The sequence below is a fragment of the Parasteatoda tepidariorum genome, chromosome 2 (assembly GCF_043381705.1).
Source record: "Parasteatoda tepidariorum isolate YZ-2023 chromosome 2, CAS_Ptep_4.0, whole genome shotgun sequence".
Lineage (NCBI taxonomy): Eukaryota > Metazoa > Arthropoda > Arachnida > Araneae > Theridiidae > Parasteatoda > Parasteatoda tepidariorum.
The window spans coordinates 67,749,464-67,772,316 of record NC_092205.1 but is presented as its reverse complement, the minus strand read 5'-3'; the positions used below and the strand labels follow the sequence as shown (position 1 = coordinate 67,772,316).

The window sequence follows — 22,853 nt, the reverse complement described above, 5'->3', positions numbered from 1 at the left end:
AGAGATTAATTGCCATGAGAGTAGATCAATAGAAAATTGATTTTCGAATTATTTTATTGACTTTTTTTACAAAAATGAACAATTAATGAATGACCAGAAAATGGATGAAGTTTTTTTTATCATATGCAAGCACGAAAGGATTATCAACAATAGAAGACAGGCGGTGACGGTACCAAAAAGTATTAGAAAAATAACCTGGTTTTTGCAACGAAATTATTTACCATAATTTTTGTTTCGATTAAACTATTATAATATCTATAAAAAATCAGTTTTTAATTGGAAAAAGATTGTAATATCTTTAGGAAAATCAGTTTTTAAAGTAGAGAGATATTAGTAATGATTGCTTTAGACATCAACATTCATTTCAAATTCGATCTAAAATATTTAATGTTGTAGTTTTCTTACTTTTCAGGCTCCTTTATTAATGAAATTGGTCTGAAAATTAAAGATAAGGCTTTTTTTAATGTTCTGAGGAAATCAAAAATTTGAAGGCAATGGCTTCAAAAATCCAGCAAAAGAGGAAATCCAATTGACAACAGCAACTCTAAAACATTTAACTTATTGATTATTTTTATCATTACGTAATTATTTATTTATTTATTTTAATGCATTTGGCTCAGAACAAATATTTTATGAAGAATAAAATTTGATTTTTTTAAACAAATTTAATAGTGAAAGTTTAGGTCGTTAAAATTTTAATTCTCTTTGAATCTATTCTCTTATCATAAAGTAATTTCGTTGATAAATGCATAAACATTAATTTACATAAAATGTTTTTTTTATTGTTTCTTTTAATGATTACATTCCTTCTCGTACCACTAGTTTAGATGCTTAATATTTTTGATTTCGAACAAAAAATTTTTGAAATTTTCCTTTTGTAAAATAATTAGACACTTGAATTTCTTTTTACTTTTGTAGAAGAAAAGAAATTCTTAATGTTTTGGGTTTTCAAAACTGGAGGTTATCTGGTTAAAATAAACACACTGATTTCAGAGGGCAGTAGAATATCAAGAGTGAACTGTGTCACCGATAATTATTTTGTGTTGTATTACATTACGACCTATTACGACCTGAATATTTATAATACGAATTTTCCATTGGCAAAGGTCAATTCTCATTCAAAAATATATGAAATTAAGCTTTTTTTCGTACATTTTAACTGCCGAGATCTACTTACATCAATGGTGAACAGTAACGGCATTTGTTTCAGTGAATACCAATTAATTAGTAGCACCTAAAAAAGCAAGATATCTATGGAGTAAAATATCTATGCACCTAAAAAACGTTATATCTTGGCGTCACCTTAAAATTGACCTTAAGTTCGCCAAAAACTGATTTTTTTCAAAAATATAAAGGTCATTAATTGCCTTTCCTAAAAGGGAATTTGCAAAGAAAAAATGCCTTAAATATAGAAGAAAAAATCAATTCCCAAATCTATGGTAACTTATTAAATTTTTTTATAACAATGCCCTGAATTTCAAGGCCCGTTTCTTAATTATTAAATAAGGAAATAAATATGGAAAACTGGAAATTGCATTAAAACTTGTGACTCAGGCTTCTTATGAATTGCAGATCTTAATTAACCGAGCTTAATTTTTGTCACCATTTTGATTTAACTGAGTGAGAGAAGGTGAAAGGTTATCTAGACAAGTGAGACATTATTTTTTGGATACACACTGTGAAAAAGTCCGAATCAAACTACGGTATGATAGCACTCCAGCACTCTTAGGGCGTCATTCGTAAATTCCATTTTATCGTAAAAATCATTTTTACTGTAAAATATTGTACAGTAATTTTTACAGTAATGTTTATTTAATTGGAGTGCAATGATTTCATGTTAATTATTACTGTAAAAATTACGGTATATAAGATTTTTTGTTCAGTAACATGTTCCTGCAAAAATAGATTTTAGCGTAAAAGGTTACAGTAATTTGGTCTCAAATTTTTACAATGTACATTTTATGTAGCATCGAATAAAATAAAATCCAGACGATAGAACTAATAGTTGAAAATTTCAAAGAGATTTTGTGTATAAAAAGTACAGTTTTCTATTTATGCCTATTTACTCGTCTGACGAAGACGAGCAATGTGTATAATGTTTGATACTGAATCAAATCAGACGAAATTTAAATAGTTGGATCGATTTTGAAGTTATGAAAAAAATGGAATACTTATAGTGCTATGAGATTTCATTTCCCTACTACGCTGTCAGAAATTTCGCCTTACGAACCAAAGTATACATACGTGCATGTTCTTGACTGCATTATTTTTAAATATCAAGTAAATACGAATTTAAAAGCTTCATAAGGATCACAGAACTACTAAGTCAGAAGAATTTTTTTTCCAGAATGACTAGATTATTTAATATTTAAAATCACTAAAATGTTCGATCATGTGAATTTAGCGCCATTTTTCGAAAATCATTTTTGTTCATGTAGATTTCTATCCAAATAACTTATATGCTCTACATCCATTGCGAAATCCGAAAAAAGCTTAAACATTCACGAATGTTTCAGTGAAGGTAAAACTACAAATTTTTTTCTAACGTGTTTTTAGAATCTAAGAAGCGTTCACATGCGTAGAGCGACCTAATAAAGAGGTTAAATACTTTTAATTTTGATGTAAAAGCAAAAAAATAAATAAATAAATAAATTAAAGTGTTTTTTATAATAATCATAAATATAATAAGAATTTAAAAAAACAATTTGGATGGAGATACAATAGTAACAGATCATTGTAAGTTTTAATATTTATCCCATTAGAATCATGAATTTAATATGTGAAATGAAATGTGCGCTAGTAGTTCAATTTTGGGACCATTCAATTAAATAATTTCTTTATTTTGATATAACAATATATTAATAATCAAAAAATAAAAATGATTGCGAAACAATCATTGGGTCGGTGAGCGAAGGAAGCAGAACGTATAGCCCTTAGTTTCCTATGAAATTCTTTTCACAATTAACATTTAATGCAACGAAATGTTTAACTGCTGTTTTGAACATTATAAGTAATTTATGCAGTCGTAAAATATTTTTATATCAGAATAAAATTACTTTGTTGTTAAAATGATCTTATCAGCAAAACATTAACATAACATTAGATACACATAACAGATAACATTAGAAATGTCATCTCCATTTGCTGATAAGATCATTATCTAAATTGGAAAAATAATCCTTCAAAACCTCATTATTACAGCATAACTTGATTGCAAGTTTTAATTATAATGTTTAGCATGTAAGTTTTCAAATAACGTTATTTCAAAATTAAACTGTTTAAGTTCTCCGCTCTGTTCACAACGAAAGAATAACCCTTCTTACTTTTCATAAGTTAATTTTAGTTGCGTGCATTCCGAAGTATCCGGTTTTAGAACTCAATTAGTCTCTTTAATTTTTAACTAATTGAGACTAAACAGTTGAATAATTATAATTTAAGCGAGCTGTAGTAATTATAAAATTTGAATTACCCACGAAGATATTACGTTGTTTCTAAAAATATACATTTTAACACCATAATTAAGTTTTGTTTCATTTGCAAATTATATGCTATCGTTAGTTTTAAGTGGTATTTAAAAATAAGATGCGTAACAATTTCTGTCTTAATCTAGGAAATAGGCAGACATTTCGAAAATTTCTCCATAATACGAAAGTAAAAATTTAATATTGGATTCTTAAGTATGATTAAATATTTTGCCTTTATATCGCTTTCTGTTAGCATAAAACAAAAGAAAAATGATATGCTGTTCACTGTAAAAAATGTCTACTCAAATATCATAAAAATTTCTTCATTTTTGACGAAACCGTTACTCTGATATATGCTCCGAACAAATATTTTGTCAAAGGGACGAAATAACTAACGTAACTTCCTCGAAGAAACCAATTTCGTCAAAATTAAAGAAATATTTCGTTTCCTATTTTTTCACCGAAAAATAAATAAATAAATAAATATATATATACTGGTGGATCAATATTGCCCGAACAACATGAGAACGACAGATAGAACAGAAAGATAAATTACACCCATGTCTAAGAAGGGATTCGAATCCGGGATCTTCCCGGTACGAAGGCCAACTCCTCGACCACCATACATTCCAGTCGGCTTATATCGTAACTTTATTTTCGATCGTCTAGTCTTCATTTTACTAGTTTCGTGAATCTAGTTACCAATCTCTCACAAAGCACTACGATAAGGTTTCGAGTTGCGGAAGCATTTTCGTCATATATTTGAGAGCTTGTGTTTTGTCACAAATCACGAGATTTCGTGACGAAATAATTCTCAAAATTAACGAAAAACATTTCTAAGATTGCTGAATGGTCAAAAGTGAAAGTTTCATTTCTAAAAGAGTAGGATTTTCCATAATTTTTTATTATTCTTTTCAGCGGCTATTGCCTCCTTATTTTGTGAAATTTACAAGAAAAATATTCGAAGTGTCACTCGCCAATATTCCGTATCTAAATAGATTTAGAGCTAGCAAATGTAAAATGCCTTTATATATTCGAAAACAATTGGATGCTCGCTACTTGAGAAGAAGTGAAGTGATTACGCCTAACAATTGCACAAAACAAAAAGATTTTGGCATCGAGTTTTATTATTCTGATTCAACTTTCTGTTTGCTGTCAAAAGGCAAAAAATTATTTCGGAGAAATCATCGAGATAGATGAAAGAAGTGATTAAGGGCAGACGCTCGCTCATTTTTTAATATAGTCAAGAATATTATTTACTTATCATATTGCTATTTTAATAATTATAAAAGCAAGAACGCTAATTGTACTGTTGAAATTCACAACTATTCAGGGCTAATTATGCTTTCAAAATGATAAAAAATATCGCAATTCAACTCTTAACTTCAGCGAATAACAGTACTTTTTTAAGCCACTAGAGCTACACAATGAGCTATTGGCGACGGTTCGAGAAACATACTTAATGATGATCCACAGACGTGTCATCACATCTGTGATCCTCTACAGAGAGAATGGCTTCCTCCCTTTGGTGAATCGATGACCAGCATGCGATATCGAGCACTTTACGGTTATTAAATGAGGACCGATACCACGCATCCTCGAACCCTCCGCAGGCTGATTAAAGCGATCATCCACTCGCTTACTGACCGCTGCCGGTATGCTTGACTTGGGTGCTCTACTGGAAACCATGTCTTAACGATCTTAGGAGCAACTGCGAAGTATCTTTATATGAAAAAATTCAGCTTGACTGGAGGGTAACACTTGTATGCCTATCTTGTTATCAAACCTATGAACTAAAGTGCAGCAAAATGAATCACACAAAACTATTTAAATTAAACGAATCAACTCATTAAGGAGAATCGTGGGAAACTTAAGTCGATTGCATATTTGCTTTTCATTACCAGCTTTGAATAGCTGAACTACAGGGTTATTCATAATTCCCTCCGGGCATAAAAACCAACTCTGTACAGTTAAATTTACTTTTAGTTAAGTATTTTTTACGAAATGGGGTTTTCCTTTGNAAGTATTCAGGTTTTAATTTAAGCAGTTGCCGGTAGATGGCAGTAACACGTACCACTGAAGCCAGTAGTAGTAAAGAAAAATGGCGTTTACACAGGCGGAGGGAATTATGAAAAACCCTGTATATAGTACTGGATATACAGCTCTTTATGTTTAATGACGTAACCAATTAATTTTGAACAAAATCCTGAAAACAAGTGAATTCCTGAGTCAAGCATTTTGAGGAAATCGTCTTGATGGATTAATTTTTGCGTGAAACAAGCTAACATGCTTGCGTTTGTCTAACATGAAGAGGAAAAACTATCAAGATTAGACTAATGGCAAGACGGCTCTAATCCTACCCATGATCTGTTTGACACTGAGGATATTTGGCATGAGCCCTGCGGTCAGTGCAAGTCGGGAACAGTATATGAATCAACCAGTCTTCACCGGGACTTCAACCCAGGTTGTCTCAAAGTAAAGTGAGTGTTCCATCTATTAAAACTTTATTAATATTTTTTTTTAAGTTGTTAATATTAAAATAAACATTTTTTTTAAATTTAATACAGAAATATCAATAGTGTCCGATTTTTTGAAAATAAAATAAGGATTCAGTTATTCCTTATGATATTACCGTATCCTGGAAAATTAGGACAAAGGGTAGTGTAGGGCTTGAAGAAGGTTTTATTGTCCCCGCCATCAATATAAATATCCCTGCATTGAATTTCCATCAGAAGGGCATTATCCTGTCATGAAATCCCGCTACTTTTTCTATTAGCAGTCGTAAAAATTCTAAGAATAAAAGGAAGAAGAAAATAAAGAACGATATGGAATCTTGAACAGGAACGATAAAGTGGGAGGAATTCGAAGTCGGCTAAAAGAGTGAAAATAGAAAGAAAAGAAAAAAATGCCCGGAAATGTCCCACTATTGGAGAAAAGAGTTCGATCTCCACATAATACGCAATAAAAATGCCGGACGTTGCTCAGAAGTGGATTTTGAAAAATGCTTGAAAGAAATCTAAAGAAAGCGCTCTTTAAATTCGATCTCGTTCAAGTTGATCGCCAATTTTGTGATGAAATGCATCTGACAGTAGTCAATGTTTACCTGCAACGATTCGGCTGCAGATTTGGCGATTTCAGCCTTTTCTTATAAAATTTTTTTATCCTATGTTATCCGATTTTTTCTCCCTTTTAGAGACTTCTTAAACTTAGTAGTTACATTTGCAAACCGGATTAATATTTACATACTAAAAAAATATTTCCAACTGCCAGAAAATGAAAACATGAAAAAGAGATTGAAGGAAATTGAAGGCTTTAGGCTTGTTCCTCAGTTACTCCAAAACCACAACACTAATTTAGTTATGAAGTGTTTAACAAAACTTGCTTAAAGTATTTTCAACTGCCTGAGAGTTAAGATATTAAAAAAGATTTAAAGAAACATTGTCACAACTGCGAAGTTTCAGGCCTTAAGATTGTTCCAAAGTTATTGTCAAACTGTGATACTAATTTAGTTATTAAGTGTTTAAAAAATTAAATGGTTCCCGGTAGAGCACCGATTCAAGCATTACTAGCTGCGGTCAGTGAGCGGTGCTGGTTTGCGTTAAACAGTTCTACAGGGTAACAAAAAAATATAGGGATCATTTTTGAATGTTTATATTTCCAAAATTTATTACATAAATTCTGCGATGCTTCTCAATATGTCGACCTACGGCATAATAGATTTGTCTACAACGCTTCGGCCAGGATTTTAAAACCCGCAAAATGATTTCCTGGGGGATTTTCTTCACCTCTTCTCTAATAGCTCTTTGAAGGCCTCTCAATGTAGAAATTCTTCGCTTATTCAGTTTGTTTTTCAGATGTCCCCATAGGAAATAGTCGCATGGTGAAGCATCAGGACTGTTTGGAATCCATTGTTCTGGTCTCAGGAATTTCACTTGCTGATCTGTTAGGAATTTCTGGGTGACCTTAGATGCATGCGATGGGGCAGAGTCCTGATGGAACACAGCATCACCATTAGGGTACAATCTGCAGTAATCATCCTTAAGAATCGGCTTTAATATCTTCTGTATATAATATTCAGAATTTATTTTGGCCCCAGGTTTCACAAATCGAGGTTTGGTCACACCATGGGCGGATATGCCCATCCAAACCATTACGCCTTTGGGATGAAGCACCGTGGTTGATGGTGTCAAGTCTCGCCTGTTCTGCCCGCGTCTAAGATATTGAACTTTAGATTTAGAATTGGTATCAGATAGATAGATCCAAGCTTTATCAGTTGTAATGAACTTTCACCATCTGTCCTTACGGAGAAGCTTGTAGAGGGGCCATGAACGTTGTCTCCTAATCTGCACCGATCTCTCACTTAAATGATGACATTTAGGATTTTTATGGCACTTTTTCTTCAACTTTTGTCTTAGTTGATGGCTTACAACTTGCTGACTCACGTTAAGAGCTTTAGCCATGCTTGCCAGTGTTGGTGGATCCAGTTTTGATCAATTTGCTTGGCCGTCCACTTCTTTTTGGTTTTGCATCATTTTGCATCGATCCGAGTTTTGAATTCTTGATGCGACTGATATGGCTGAGTGAAATCGCAATACCTTTCTTTTTAAAATGGGTTTGTATAATCCTGTGGCACCAGCGAAGTTCTAAAAATGCTTGTACTTGACCAATTAGCTTTTTGTCAAATTTCTTCAAAGGCATTTTTGTGATTTTATGAAATAGTATTGCAAATGAAAGTCGAATAGCAGAGCTTTAGATCAGTAAGCTATATATGTAAAAAGGTTTTAAAACTTTAGTGGTAGATAGCCACAAAAGTGATCCCTATACTTTTTTGTTACCCTGTATTGTATAGTAAAGTATTCTGCTTCGCGTGCAGGTCGTCGGGCTACCAAAGCGGGAGACATCCCCTCTACAAAAGATCGAAATTGTGATGGATCATTCTTAGGGATATTTCCCAATACAGCTCTAATGTGACGTAAATAAAGTACTTACCTACTTTTACAAACTTAAACAATGATAAAAATCAGAATTGACCAAACATCTGCAAGACAATAACTTAAACACTCATGTTCTAAGTGTCTTCGCAATTGTTTCTTAACTTCACATTTCACGCTCATGCAACGAACACGAAATTTCTATTTTAAATCTAGCATTTTAATGCAGGTCTTGGTTTAATTAAGTGCTTCTATGATGTATGCTTGTCTGGAATGTTTATATGGTCGAAACACACTAAATCTAGATGGTGTGGAATTTCTGAGGTGACGTTAGGAGTTTAGTTTCTAATATTGCATGTTGTTTTTCTCATTTTAATTAATTACTACTACTCTACTCACTTATAAGTGATGATTTTCTAATGTGACATCGGGACACGTACCTGAAACCTTCCATCTCATCGTCATTTGCCTTATGTGTTCGTCACAGAGACAGCTTATAAACTCTTAAGATAACATAAATAGCTGATAGCAGATAAGACAGGAATATAGATATAAGAACAGATATATCAAATTAGGAAGGTTATCACAAGGATCAGTTCAGTTTTACTGCGGTATACGAACTCGCCACTTCCACGCAACAAAACATTTGAGATTAGGCGAGACAGCTTAGCTATGAAGGTCATTTATTTGCAGATTGTATTAAACGAATTTTAGTGATACTGCTATAGTGCTAAATAAACCAACCTAAGGCTGAACTTGGTTGAAATTTACTATCACGTTGAGATATGAACCTATGACTGAATGAAATGAATCAACCGAACATGCAAATTCGAACATTTTGAAAATAGTTACCCTTTAAATAATCTAATAAAATGCTGTATTTTTATGTTTAATTATTCAAAACATATTTTTTACTTAAAATTATGAAGTAAATGTTATTTTCACTTCATTTTAATCTGTTCAATACATGATATTCAGAAATTTTTAAGAATCTACGACACAAATCTATAATGAAAAAGTAATGCACTTAAACCATAACAAAAAACTTTTTAATTACTATTTTAAAAGAAAAATCTTTAATTTAAAAAAAAAAATCATTAATCAAGAATTTATGGCAAAGTTCCAAGGAAACAATTAAAAAAATTGAGACGCGTAGTGCTAAATAAAAGAAAGAACAGAAAAAATATAAATGTTGCCCAAATTAATACAAATTAGCTATTGCAATTGTTACTACTACAGTATACCGTCGATATCTCAAAGTTGTAGGGACGATAAAAAAAAATTTCGAGATAGCGAGTTTTCGAGATTACAAGTTCAGAACTAAATATGTTCCAAAAAGTGGAAAAATATATTCTAAAATATTACCATAAAAAGTAGAGTCTCAAAACATAAGAATAAATTCTATTAAATATGTATGTAATGATAGTTGGATATAGGTTTAAATACAACAATACAACAATTTTATTTTTAAAAGTAAGACAAAATTAATTACACATTAATTAGAAAAGAATTGGTTTCAATAAACTTACATTGTGATTATTTTTTTGAAAAAAATTATTTTCTGTTTCGATTAAAATTAAATTAACCAAGGTTTTGAAAAGAAACCCTTCAACATACGAATTCAAATTAACATTAGGTGAATATGTAATGTAAAGGGGAGAAATATTTTTGGACACAACAAGTTCTTTCGAGATATCGAAGTTCTAGATATCGAGAATATACTGTACTTTAAAGAAGCAATATTAGCTTGTAATTTCATCAGAGTCAATTTTGTTCTGATCTTCTAGCCTTTTTATTCGAATTGTACTCTTTTGCTTATCTACATTTTCAAGATTTACACAAACTTGTTACAACTTTTCAAAAGAAGATATTTATTTAAGCCTAATAGTTACATTTATTTCATTTCAAAAATGGTTATATAAATTTGGAAAAAGTGATGTTTTCAAATTTTTAGCTCAGTTTGTGAGCCATTTTGGCTACACTTCAAAACGTTTGTCAAGAAATGATGCTATTTTTCGAAATACATGCCACATATTTTTAAAATTTTCTTTGCCTCAATTCTTTTATTTTTTTAGCTAAGTAAGTTATGAAAAATTATGCTTTTTCTAAGACAATATGAACACAGTGAAAACTATAAGCTTCTATGATTTATTTTACCATCATTCGTAGATAATAATGGTTCTTTCTTATCTTAACTAAATAGAACTATAAGCAATAAATTAGTTTTGGTTTTTATATTGTAAAAAAAAAGACTTTTAAGACATAAAGTCAGTTAACTGAGTAAATAGTTAAATAAGGGAAGAAGTTTTTGTTGTGAATCTTTTCTTTCAAAAGACAACATATTTTAGACAGTATATCCTCTTTGACATCTGATAAATATAACTTTCGCATTTGTAAGATTTCAAAAAAAAAAAATGCTTTAAATATTCTTTAAAAATTTTAACAGTTATTTAAGGGATACCAGAGATATTTTTCTAATTTAGAAAATTAATTAAAAACAAGCATTTTATGACTTCTTTGCGAGTTTTCATTATTTAAGTAGAATACTGAAATCTTATAAAAATGTTTTTAAAAAATGTTTAAATATAAAAAAGTTTTTCTAATTTTTAATAATACTAAAAATATTACATCAATATTACATTTAATTTTTAAAAAAAATTTTAAAAAAATTTTGGTTTTTAATACAGCACTTAGCAGTTTGTGTTAGAATTTAACGAATATAAAAATCACTTAAAGTATCAATTTGCATTGATCTCTTTTATTACTATTTTTTAGTTATAATTTAAAATCTAAATATTGTTTATTTTTTAATTTCCGTATTACATGGTCAAGATAACTAAAGTATACATAGTATTCTGAATTTCATGAAGTCATTTTTTGCAACTTTTAAAACACATAGTTTAAAATTTGACAAGAATACAGGAAAAATAGATGATTGAGAAAAATTCCTCTGCAATTTCATGATCACTTGAAATACATTTAGTGAAAGCTTTATTTTTAAAGACATTTGGATCAGGGAATCTATAGTTCAAAAATAAAAATTGAAAATTATGTGCGCAGTTTTAAACAAACTCAACTTACTTAAACATATTAACCATCTTTACTAAAAATCCGTTTTGCTATTGTTGTCTTCGGCCATTAAGGCAGAAGGGGTGTAATTGTTCTTGTTTTCCAGTGGCTCCATCTATGACCAAGAATTCGACTTCTGCCACACCCATACGTCACACCCGTTTATAGGGCTGACACATTCATTCATCCACAGATCGTAATTTTGACCTGAACCAGAGAACGAACAATCTCCAATCCAGTACCCCCAAAGGCATAATTTGTTATAGGAACATGGAGGACTTAGTGACCCGACAGATTAAATGTGCAAGCATCAACATTTACTACCCGGGGAGTCTTCGGTCGGTTGAATTCGAATCATCATTCTCACAAACCTGAGTCCAGGGCCCTGAAAACCAGGCTAACCCGGCCCGTCCGTTTTCTATAGCACTTTTTATGATTTTTTCTAAATAATCATGAAATATCATAATTGTTTTATTAGAATTCATTCATAGATTTTTCACCTTATTAGTCATGTATACATATTTTTTATTGCTTATGAATTTACTTTTTTCTAAACTAATTTCTTCCAATGAACATTTTTTAAAACTGTGCCAGGAATCTGTTACTGAGAAAGCAACGTTAGATTCCAGAAGGATTGATTTTCATGATGAGTGTGTCTCAAGCTGTTTTACATTAGAAACTTTATTTAACCTTTATTAAGGAACTTCATTTTTGTTAGGAATTTCCATTTAACCAATTTTTTTTAAATAATTTTTTGAAATTTGCTAAATTTTTCGAATAACAATGTATTGAATAAATTATGAAAAGGACATGCATTCATAAAAAATTGCGTTAGTATTTCCCATCGCGCTTTTCAAATACTAATAAAAGGATTAAATTCGTTAATTAAGAAATATGCTACCCTGATTACCATATTCAACGTTTACAGCAGTTCATTTTAGTCTTCATTTGAACTAAAACCATAATTCACTTTACTTTATTAATTGCCAGTTTACTTATGTGTACCAAAAACTAATTAATAACTAAACGAGATTAAGCCCCAGGACTGCGAATTGTAATGTCGAGAGTAAAACTAATATAAGTATGATAAAAATGATAAAAAATTTCTTTCGTTTTTAATTTTATATTATAACCGGTGTTAAACAGCCGATCCAATCTTGAGCTTACGACTATCAACAGACCGTTTATGATCATAGCCCTGTAGTTTTGAACCAAGTCCAGAAGACAACGGAACTCTTGGATCAAGAATTGGGACAAACTACATTTCGTAGAGATCTCTTTGATAAAATTAGCCCCTATTTGCGTTACATGAAGAGGAAAATCACGAAAACCTCTTTTGGTTAGCCCGACGGTAAGTGGATTCAGAGCTAAAATTGATCTACAGAAAAAAAAATTCAAAATTCTTAGATGCATTAGAGATAAATTATGGAAGGTCGAAAAAAGTTGTACATTGCCTTTGCATTTTCTTAACACAATTCAATATTTAACTTTTATTTAGCGGTATATCATTATGTTTCCTTTAACTGAATGAAGTTTTTTTTTTCTTCAAAAAGAAATGTTTTATGTAATAAAAACTTGATTTCTTCGTTTTAATAGCAGTTCTTAGTTACCTTTTATTACTTAATTTTGCATTTTATAATGAAGGAATTTGCATACAATTAATTTAGTCAAAAATTTAATGCTACATAAATTTATATAGTTTCATTGAAATAACATTCATTTACTGAAAATGGAACATATTTTTCTTGAATTAATTAATCTTTAAATTTATTTTAATTAACTATAAAAAAAAGTTTGAGCCACTAAAAACAGTAAGACAGCATTAAAATGTGGAGAGATGGAATTTTAAAGGTTTAAGCCAGGGGTGGTAAAATTATTATTATTATTATTTTTTGAAGAATGCAAAAATCTAAATAATAATGATAATAATGATATTGCACTCTACATCTGGCTCTTAATAACATACTAAAAAAATGGAAAATAAAAACTCATATGTGGGCTGATTATGAAATTTTTCCACAAAAATAGCACCTAGTTTTTCCCTGAAGTTTTTAGTAGTGGATATTTTAAAAAATAATGTAATAAATGAATCAAAAATACAAACTTATGTTTTATTGTTAAGAAGCATTATTAACCCTTAAGGATCTGGAAGTAATTCAAGTTTACTCCTACCCCTAAGATTCAAGTTTTCTTTTTTTCATACAAAGAGATAATTTTATTTTATATTAAGTAAAAAAAGACACTATTTATATTTAGTGAAAATTTATTACTATATTTATTACTAATTAATTATAAAAATTAACTATAATACTTATTACATTACTTTTTAACTACAATAAGAGTGATGAAAAAGTGCCGCTTGTATTGCTGCCTTGGACCATTTTCCCTTTGACTCACATGTGACACCAGTGTTCCATTTTATATATTTTTTTCTAACGCTCTAGTTACAAGCAAAATTATATTTTGGAATTTTTTAATTATAAAAAACAGTCGAACAGTTAGTTACTAAAAAAATATCCGTTAGAATATCTGAATTATATTTTTACTAAAATCTAAAAACAGTGTTTGAGAAAAACTTCTTTTCATTCATATTAAAAAATACTTAATAATTTATTTTGTAAATTAAAAAGATATTTTAGTAACGATTAACTGTTTCTGTTAGATCTAACTACCTGCTAATAAATGAAAATTTGACCCGGTGTTTCATGCAGTATTTCACAAACATAAATTAATTAATTGCTAAATATAATATTTTTCACTTATTTTGACCTAAATTAATACAAAGTAATGAAAAAAGCTTTTTTTCATTCATATTTAAAAATTTATCAATAATTGATTTTGTAAATTAAAGATATTTTAGTAGCGATTAACTGTTTCTCTTAGATCTAAATACCTGCTAATAAGTGAAAATTTTACCCGGTGTTTCATGTTTTATTTCACAACCATAAATTAAATAAATGCTAAATATAATATTTTTCACTTATTTTGACCTAAATTAATACAAAATAATGAAAAAAAGTATGTAAAATATGTTTAAAAAAATGCTGCGTGAGAGGGTTAAAGGTTTAGTCAGTTCGATTACGTATAAAATAAAAATGAATAATTTGAAACATTCGATTATTATTATTCTTTTAATTATTTCAATAAGTCTCCCCGTGCCTCAATGTGGCACACATACCGCGAGTTGGTCATCCATATTTTAATCCAGAGATCGCGTAGAAAAATAAAAGAGTTGATGGAGTGAAAGTTAGCGGGGACAAAAAAGTTTTATATGAAGTCTAAAGGCATGCGGAGTAAAGCAGGAAAGACAAAACTACCCCTTTTCCGTCACAATGCGGTGAAGTTCGGAAGACAGCGAAGATAGGGATATTGGCAGGCAAATCGCCAAAATAGGCGAGTCGGCAACCCTGTACAATGGTGACGTTGCTGCTGCTGCAGGAAGAGGCGGCTGCACCTGTGGCGGTGGAGTAGTCACGTGTTCTAGTATTGATTGATCCGGGCAACCGCCTTCCCAGCATTCCCCACACTGCAATTCTCTCAATGTTGTACAGGCAAGTTCGCTTTTCTCCGAGAGTTCTCTTAGCAGAGCTACCGTGCTGTTTTAAAGCAAAATGTGCGTTTGATAAAATACATTCGGGACAAATAAAAGCTGGGACATGAAGCGACTGAAAGGGGTCCTCGATGGACTGAGACCCGGCTCGTCCGGTTACCAGTCCCAGAAGGATAAATCTGATCACCATACGACGTTGGACACTGCGCCAGACACAGCGCCGACCGCCGCTGAAATCGACAATGTGCAAGAGCAATTAAAAGCTGAGCACTTCAGACTAGCTAAGGTAAAGAAATAATTATAAATTAGTATAAAATCCTCCTACCACTAGTTTAGTTTTTTTTTTAAATCCTCCCCCTAACACCTGACCCAGTGGCGAAGTTTCGGTTTTGTTGTGGTTGACGTTCGCCACTGCCGGAACGGAAGGTAGAATATGTAGAGGTAGAAATTAGACTGATAAGAGAAAGACACTGAGAGTTTTACTGCTGTATATACAATAGGATATAAACAAAACATTACGAAGCGTGTGAGGAAAATTCTATTTGTTGCGGAAGTTGGACAATATTATATTTATGATTTTATCGTTCGTTTAGTTGACACGCGCCGGTGATTGCTTTAAAAGTATTTCTGTTCTTTATATAAAAAGAAAAATGTTCTTATTTGATTGTATTCTGTGTAAAAAAAATGCTACAATGGAATCTTAATTAGATAATTTCTAAATGTACTGAGGAAGTTAAAGAGAAAAATTAAAATATCACATTGAAAGTTTTATTAAAACAAATTTTTTATTGTTTAATATATTTAATTATTAAAACAATCTCCACGCGTGTTTTTGTTTTAATTCTTTTCAATTGCTTTAAAAAAATATTTGTATAAATGTTCTAGAATAATATTTTATGATCACATATAGAATTTGAATTCGTAAAAACTTAACGTTTCTGTCAGCTCTTTCCATTTTTTTTATTAAAGAAAAGGAACTTTTCTGCATCAGGAGGATAAATGTTTGTGAAGAATTATATCCGTATTTTACTATTCTTTTTAAATGAAATTTAAAATAAAATCAATCTATTGTTCAAAACGTTGTATTTAAATTTTCTTCTTGTGTCATAATTACATCTAAAAAAAACTTTTTAATGACAGGACAGTTTAGAAAAAAAATATTTTGAAGTTTTATTTCCATATGCATATTTGCAGAAGATATTTGTTTTGACTTTTTTAACTAATATATTCATGAACTTAAATAAATCTTCTTAAATAAAAATTTAATCTTTCTAAAGTGTAAATTTCTTTCTACAGAGAAACTTATGAAATTAATCTAATTAAATAAATTTATAAAATGAGTAACTTATCTATAAAATAATTTTTACATGTATATTTTTAACCAAATGCAAAGAATATTAATATATTTCGATTTCTTATAAATGAAAAGTCTAATACAAGTTTGAGTCTAGCTTATAACATTTAGTTTATACTTATTGAAAATATAAAGTTTAAAAATTAGTAAATTAAGTCTTGTCTTTCTTGACATTAACTTAGCGAAACAAATCTAATAGTCAAAAAAAAAATTTTTTTTAATCATTTATTACGTTGCCTATATTTTGCCGCATATTATGTAGTGAAAAATATTGCTTTCAACATTCTAATTCGTCATTTTATGCTACATTCGAAAGTAATTTCACCCTTTTTTTTTTAAACCCAGATTTGACCAGATGAAATTTTCCACACTGATCACATTTCGGAGTAGTAGGGAAAAAAATTGAAATAAAACAAGAAAAAAAGAGTTACTGTTTTAATTATTAGTTCTTTCTTATAAAAATATATTGAAAATAAAAATGTTTTAGAAATTTGTACAATATTTATTTAATTTTCTGGAAAAAAATTTTAATCAGAAGAATATAAAGAATTTGATTCTATTATTAATCTGTGAATTCTATTATTCTATAAATTCTATTGTTTTATAAATTCTATAACTAAAATTTGATTATTTTCCACCGCAATAAGTAGAATCTCTAACCAAACTGAAATATTGTTTATAAAATGATTTTCTGAAATTAAGGAATGAAAATGAATTATATGGTTTTCATCTATTTTAAGTAAAACCAAATCAGTAAGTTTTTATGTCATTACTATTAGTCTTAACAGCCTATTTTAAATTTAACAAAACGGTAAAATGATGATTTTGGTAAAAAGTGGAAAATTATCTTTAAAATATATTGATTATTTTGAGTAAGGGATCGAGAATAGTTTGCAGTAAAGTAATGCTTTGTGTAAAGACATGTTAAAATAATTTAGAATATTTGAAAAAATAAGTTTACATTTGAAATAGTTCTTTGCAAAATATTAGTATTTTAATATTCAAAAAAAAAAAAATTGCTTTGAAAATAGCACTGTTAACTGCTATGAGAGTTTAGGTGAATAGCGGAAGATGCGCGGAATGGCTCTTTAAACCTCGGAATTTATAAGTTTTTTAACTGCCACTCAGTTCCAAGAAACTTTTTTTTTGGATTTTTAGATAACTATGGCTTTTTCAGTATAAAAAATATTTTCTTTATTTTGTTTAAGTAATAAAATGAATTTTAGTTGAATGTAGAGGTTGGAAGATTATGCGTCAAACACAAGTTGCACTATGCACTCTAACATTACATAAATAGTTATGTAAACTTGACGTAACTTACGTAAATAGTTATGTAAACTTGAGTAAACGAAAGCAGACGATATTGTAAAAAGGAAATATTACTGGAATACTTAAGTGTCGTAAAAATAGCGGGTTTTATTTAAAAAGAAAAAAAAGCTCTATCTTACTGAGCCTTTGTAACAAGTGTGTTAAAAGAATTTAAAGATTAAGAGATTCTTTAAAGGAAGTAAATTTAATAGTATTTACACTTGACTGTTTCTAACATATGTAATATTTAATTTATAAAAAAAATAACTCTTAAACAATTACTCTAGTATTATTAGAGTATGCCTAGTTCCCGAATTTTTCCCTGAACTTTCTTAAAAATGTACTTTATAAGTCTTGGATTATTTCAATTGTTTCAAAAACATGCTGGTACCTACATATGAGTTAATTAAATGTATAGTTTACTTAATGATCAAGAGATCATGATTTTAAGCGTAAGTTCAAAATAAAAATAACTTTTACTTACGAATGTAAAATGAATACAAAATATAAATTGAAATGCATCTATAAAGTAATTATAAATATTGTTTTCAATAGAAAGTTTAAAATTTGTAGTACTAAAATTATTTTATAGGCATTAAAATTATAAGTTTTCCATAGATGTAGGAATATATTCATATTTTTTTTCGTCGGAAATGTATTGAAAAAATAGGCATATTTGGGGTCGTAAATTAATTTTTAAACGAGAAAGAAATAAAAACGCCATCACGGACTTCTTGATTCATTAGTGGAGATGGAATAAAAATGTCAAGACCAGTTTGATTATCTGAAAAAGTATGGAGACGTTTCTTTGAATCGCTCTTTAACTTTTCTGCTTTTTTGAGAGTCAAATAAGCTAAATTAGAAAAAAAAATTATTTTGGAAGAAAAAACTAAGCATCTTAAACAAATCGCTTGCGAAAAATTGTACCTTCGATAAAATTTTGAAGTCGATTAAAGTAACCCTTAAGAACGATCAATATATATATATATATATACAGTACCGCTCAAAAGTATCAGTACACCTAGAAACTTATAAAAAAATGGCAAAATTCAAAGTGTCATAACTTCTTTAAAAATGATCAAAAATGCTTCTGCTTTAGCTCATTTTGAAGCTTAAAATCTCTACTTTTATGTACTCTAATTGTTTTTAATTAATATATTTTGCAACTATGTACAATTACACTCTAAACAATCATAGAAAATTGTATTAATTTTTTGTGAAGTTTGACGCGATGTACGGGCACAAAGGGGTTAGATATTGTTAATTTTTATTATACCATTGAAAAATTTGGATTTTTAGCTTTCATTTAGAAAACAAATTCCCAAAAAACATGTTTTTTGACAAAGTTATTGTCAAATTAAAAAAAAAGGTTTTTTTTTCAGAATTTAATGATTTTTCAGCAATTATAATGAATTCCGCACAGAAACTATTTAGGTTCGTCCTCCTACTTTCGGTAATTCGTGCGATTAATTCGGATTTCGTGTGATTAACCAGCATAAATCATATGTGGAAAGTCCTTCAAGAGCAGTGGCGAAAAATAGACAAGATAACATTAAAAAAGCTGATTGATCGGATGCCTCGAGTGTGTGCTGCAGTTATAAAAGCGCGGGGAGGATATTTTGAAGAAAGCAAAATATGATGTAAAATATTTTTTCAATATTACATTTTTGTTTTAAAATTTTTTCTGAGAAAAATACGAAAAAATAAATTTCAAAATATTAAATTGTAAACGTTGATTCATTATTATATTTTCCAAAGAAAAGTTAAAATTGTTATAATAAATTATGAAATAATATTATCGAGAAATATTAAATTTTAATTTATTTCAATTAAAAAATTTTCATATCATATCATAATTGCTGAACACTAAATTTCATTACACTAAAATTCATTACACTAAAATTCACTACACATCATTACACTAAAATTCATTATAATTGCTGAAAAATCATTAAATTCTGAAAAAAACCTTTTTTTTAATTTGACAATAACTTCGTCAAAAAATATATTTTTTTGGAATTTTTTTTTTAAATGAAAACTAAAAATCCAAATTTTTCAATGGTATAATAAAAATTAACAATATCTAACCCCTTTGTGCCCGTACATAGCGTCAAACTTCACAAAAAATTAATACAATTTTCTATGATTGTTTAGAGTGTAATTGTACATAGTTGCAAAATATATTAATTAAAAACAATTAGAGTACATAAAAGTAGAGATTTTAAGCTTCAAAATGAGCTAAAGCAGAAGCATTTTTGATCATTTTTAAAGAAGTTATGACACTTTGAATTTTGCCATTTTTTTACAAGTTTCTAGGTGTACTGATACTTTTGAGCGGTACTGTATATATATATATATATATATAATATATCAGGGGTCTGTCCAGACATTTTGTGTTGACTAATTATGAATAGTGTAAAAACTATTCATAATTTGTGAAGATAAAATAAGCGTTAAGTCACATTCTTTCAGCCAGGTTCCTGCTTTTGTGAATTTGTGCAAATAGGGTCCCGCTATTTGGTATTCAGCCTATACTACTCAACACGGAATATTCGTTTCGGACGAACAATGGAAACAAAATCATTCACACTTTTAATAATTTTAATTGACATATTTTAAATAACACAACTTAGTAATGTATCACTTTTAATGTGTTACGCATTAAGTAAACTTAAACGATTCTTAAATTTATAATATTATATTAAAAAAATTGCCCGAAATTAATTTTTATTTACATAATATTCTATTAATTAATTTTATGAATAAAATAAATTGATCAATTTTTTATTTATAAAAAAAATGTGATTTATTATTAATAAGAATGTGCACATGATGTTTGTAAAAGTAGAAATATTTTCTTAAACTACTAAATTTGGAATAGAAAACTTAGTTTGTCTCGAACCGTCTTCCCCCCCCCCCTCCGGGAAGGGTTTATTCGATTAACAAAACAATAATGAAGATAAACAAATTTGTGAGGGGTCCGTTTTTATGAAAAGATATTTTGTGGTCCCAAATTTCTTCTAGTCAGACCCCTGTATATGTGCATGGATAAAATATATTAAAGGATGGTGGATTTTGAACACCCTACGTATTTTCGATACATACGTCAGAGAAAATCTCCCTATTACCGTTTATAAGTGAAAACAATAAGAATATAAAAACAAAAAAAAAGAGGGTAAAAGCCTTTAAAAACTAATTTTCTAATTTTACTTAATTTCTCAAATTATTAATCTATTTTAATTTAAAATTGGTAAATAAATTTCTACAACTAAAATTGATTATGTGTCCTACATAATAAAATTCCATTTTTTATTCAGAAATTTTACAGATTCTATAGACATTCAATATGAATGCAGCAATCTAAGACCTTAAAATATTTGAATTATTTAGCATTTTTGAATTTTAAGAACGTATGTTATTAATGTTTATTATTATTATTTTTTTTTTTTGGTTGGAAATAATGTAGGTCTATATCATTCTTTAAAAATTGTCAAAGAAATATGCTTACAACTGACATTTTATAATTATTTTTTTCAATTGTGATAATTTAAATTTCAAGCAAAATTTTGATTTTTATTCATTTTTTTAAATATTTAAGTTTTAAAAAAATCAGTTTTCACTATTCCAGCTAACCTTAATCAATTATATAAGTTTTGTTAAATGTCTGAACGAATAGATATGAACTGTTATCGAACCTCTGATTTATAGTTTTAAGTTCAAAGTTTATTGTGAGTCTCAAAGTTCAAAGTTTAAAAGTTTGCCCCTAACCTATGCTAAAGATTTAATGCATTTCTCGTGGATAAATAACATTAATAACATATAGTTTCTACTAGTACTAAAAAATTTGTGAATTTATGTTTTAAAAAAATATATTACAGTTCTATATCATATGTCGATTCTCAAAAATTTTTTATTATTGCCTTCTAAGTTTGAGTCCTAAGAAAAACTTTCATTAATTTTTATTTTTTCAGATATATTAATTATTACTATTTATTTTTCAAGAGAATAGTGAAACCACTATCTGTTCCACTATCTAAAATTGTCGTTAATGGAGGTTGGTTGCTCTTAGGGGTTACCTAATTGACTTTAAAATATTATCGAAGGACATGATTTTTAGTAAGCGATTTTAGTTTTACTCAGTGTCATTTTCTTAGTGCGGAAAAGCCACTTGTGTTGGCATAGAAGAATAAGATTGTCAATATAAAATGACCCCTTCTGATATAATCATGTGTAAAAACAAATTTACCAATTATGTTGTAACTATTTTAAATAAATAAACAATTATGTTTATATTTAAGTTTGTATTTAATTGTTTATCTGAAAAATTAGTTTGCTTTAAAAAATGAGAAGATGTTTATTTGTTTGAGATGCTTAGTTTTTTCGAAAATAACTTTTTTTTGTAATTGAATTTGGCCCGCAGTGGACGGATCGTAAAGACATGGTTCCCAGTAGAACACAGAAGTCAAGCATTTCTGAATGCTGTCAGTAAGCGGGTGGGTGACCACTTTGATCACCCTGCGTAGGCATCGAGGGAGCGCGGTATCGGTCCTCGTTAAACTGTTCTACTTAAAATGCTCGACTTCGCACGCAGATCGTCGAGCTAACAAAGCAGAGGAGTCATCCCTTCTGCAGAGGATCAAAATTCCGATGACATGGCTTCGGATCATCCTCGGGGATGTTTCCCAGATTATCGCCAATATCCCATTGTGCAGCTCTAGAGCAACGTTAATAAACCACCTACCTATCTAATTTAACTTTCAACTCTTAAAAATAAATCATTGATAACATCGTCTCACTGTGACTTCAACAAAAGATTTTTGTTCTTATTTTAGCTATCATCAAAGTGATCTCTCTAAATAAGAGTGGCTCACAAATATTTTAAACAATTTTGAATCTGCTTATTTGTTCTGTTAATATTTTTATTCGATATTTTTTCGTGTTTCCTTATTTTACCTTTTCCGCATTTGGTATGGAGGTTTGCCTGATCACTGCAAGAGGTTTTGATGGTCTCTCTTAAATATTTTCTTCAACATAGTCTATGCAAAATATTCCGTGCCTCCCGAAAGTGATGGTGAATAGAGGTTGTCGCTATACAGAGATGATCTTTCCTGAAAGTTTCACTGTATTTTGAAATATATGAGAGATAAAGCTTTTACTCTATCGAAATCATATCTGGT

The 22,853-nt window shown here is 29.3% G+C and overlaps 1 protein-coding gene across 1 annotated transcript in view; it reads left to right on the top strand.

The window, feature by feature from the left end:
* Positions 1-14,871: 14,871 nt before the first annotated feature.
* LOC107440064 (syntaxin-binding protein 5) overlaps positions 14,872-22,853 on the top strand; it is a 141,291-nt gene continuing 133,309 nt past the window's right edge. Inside the window, exon 1 of the mRNA XM_071188519.1 lies at positions 14,872-15,300. Within this exon, the coding sequence (XP_071044620.1) occupies positions 15,121-15,300 (180 nt within the window). The 5' untranslated portion in view covers positions 14,872-15,120. The remainder of the gene's footprint in view (positions 15,301-22,853) is intronic.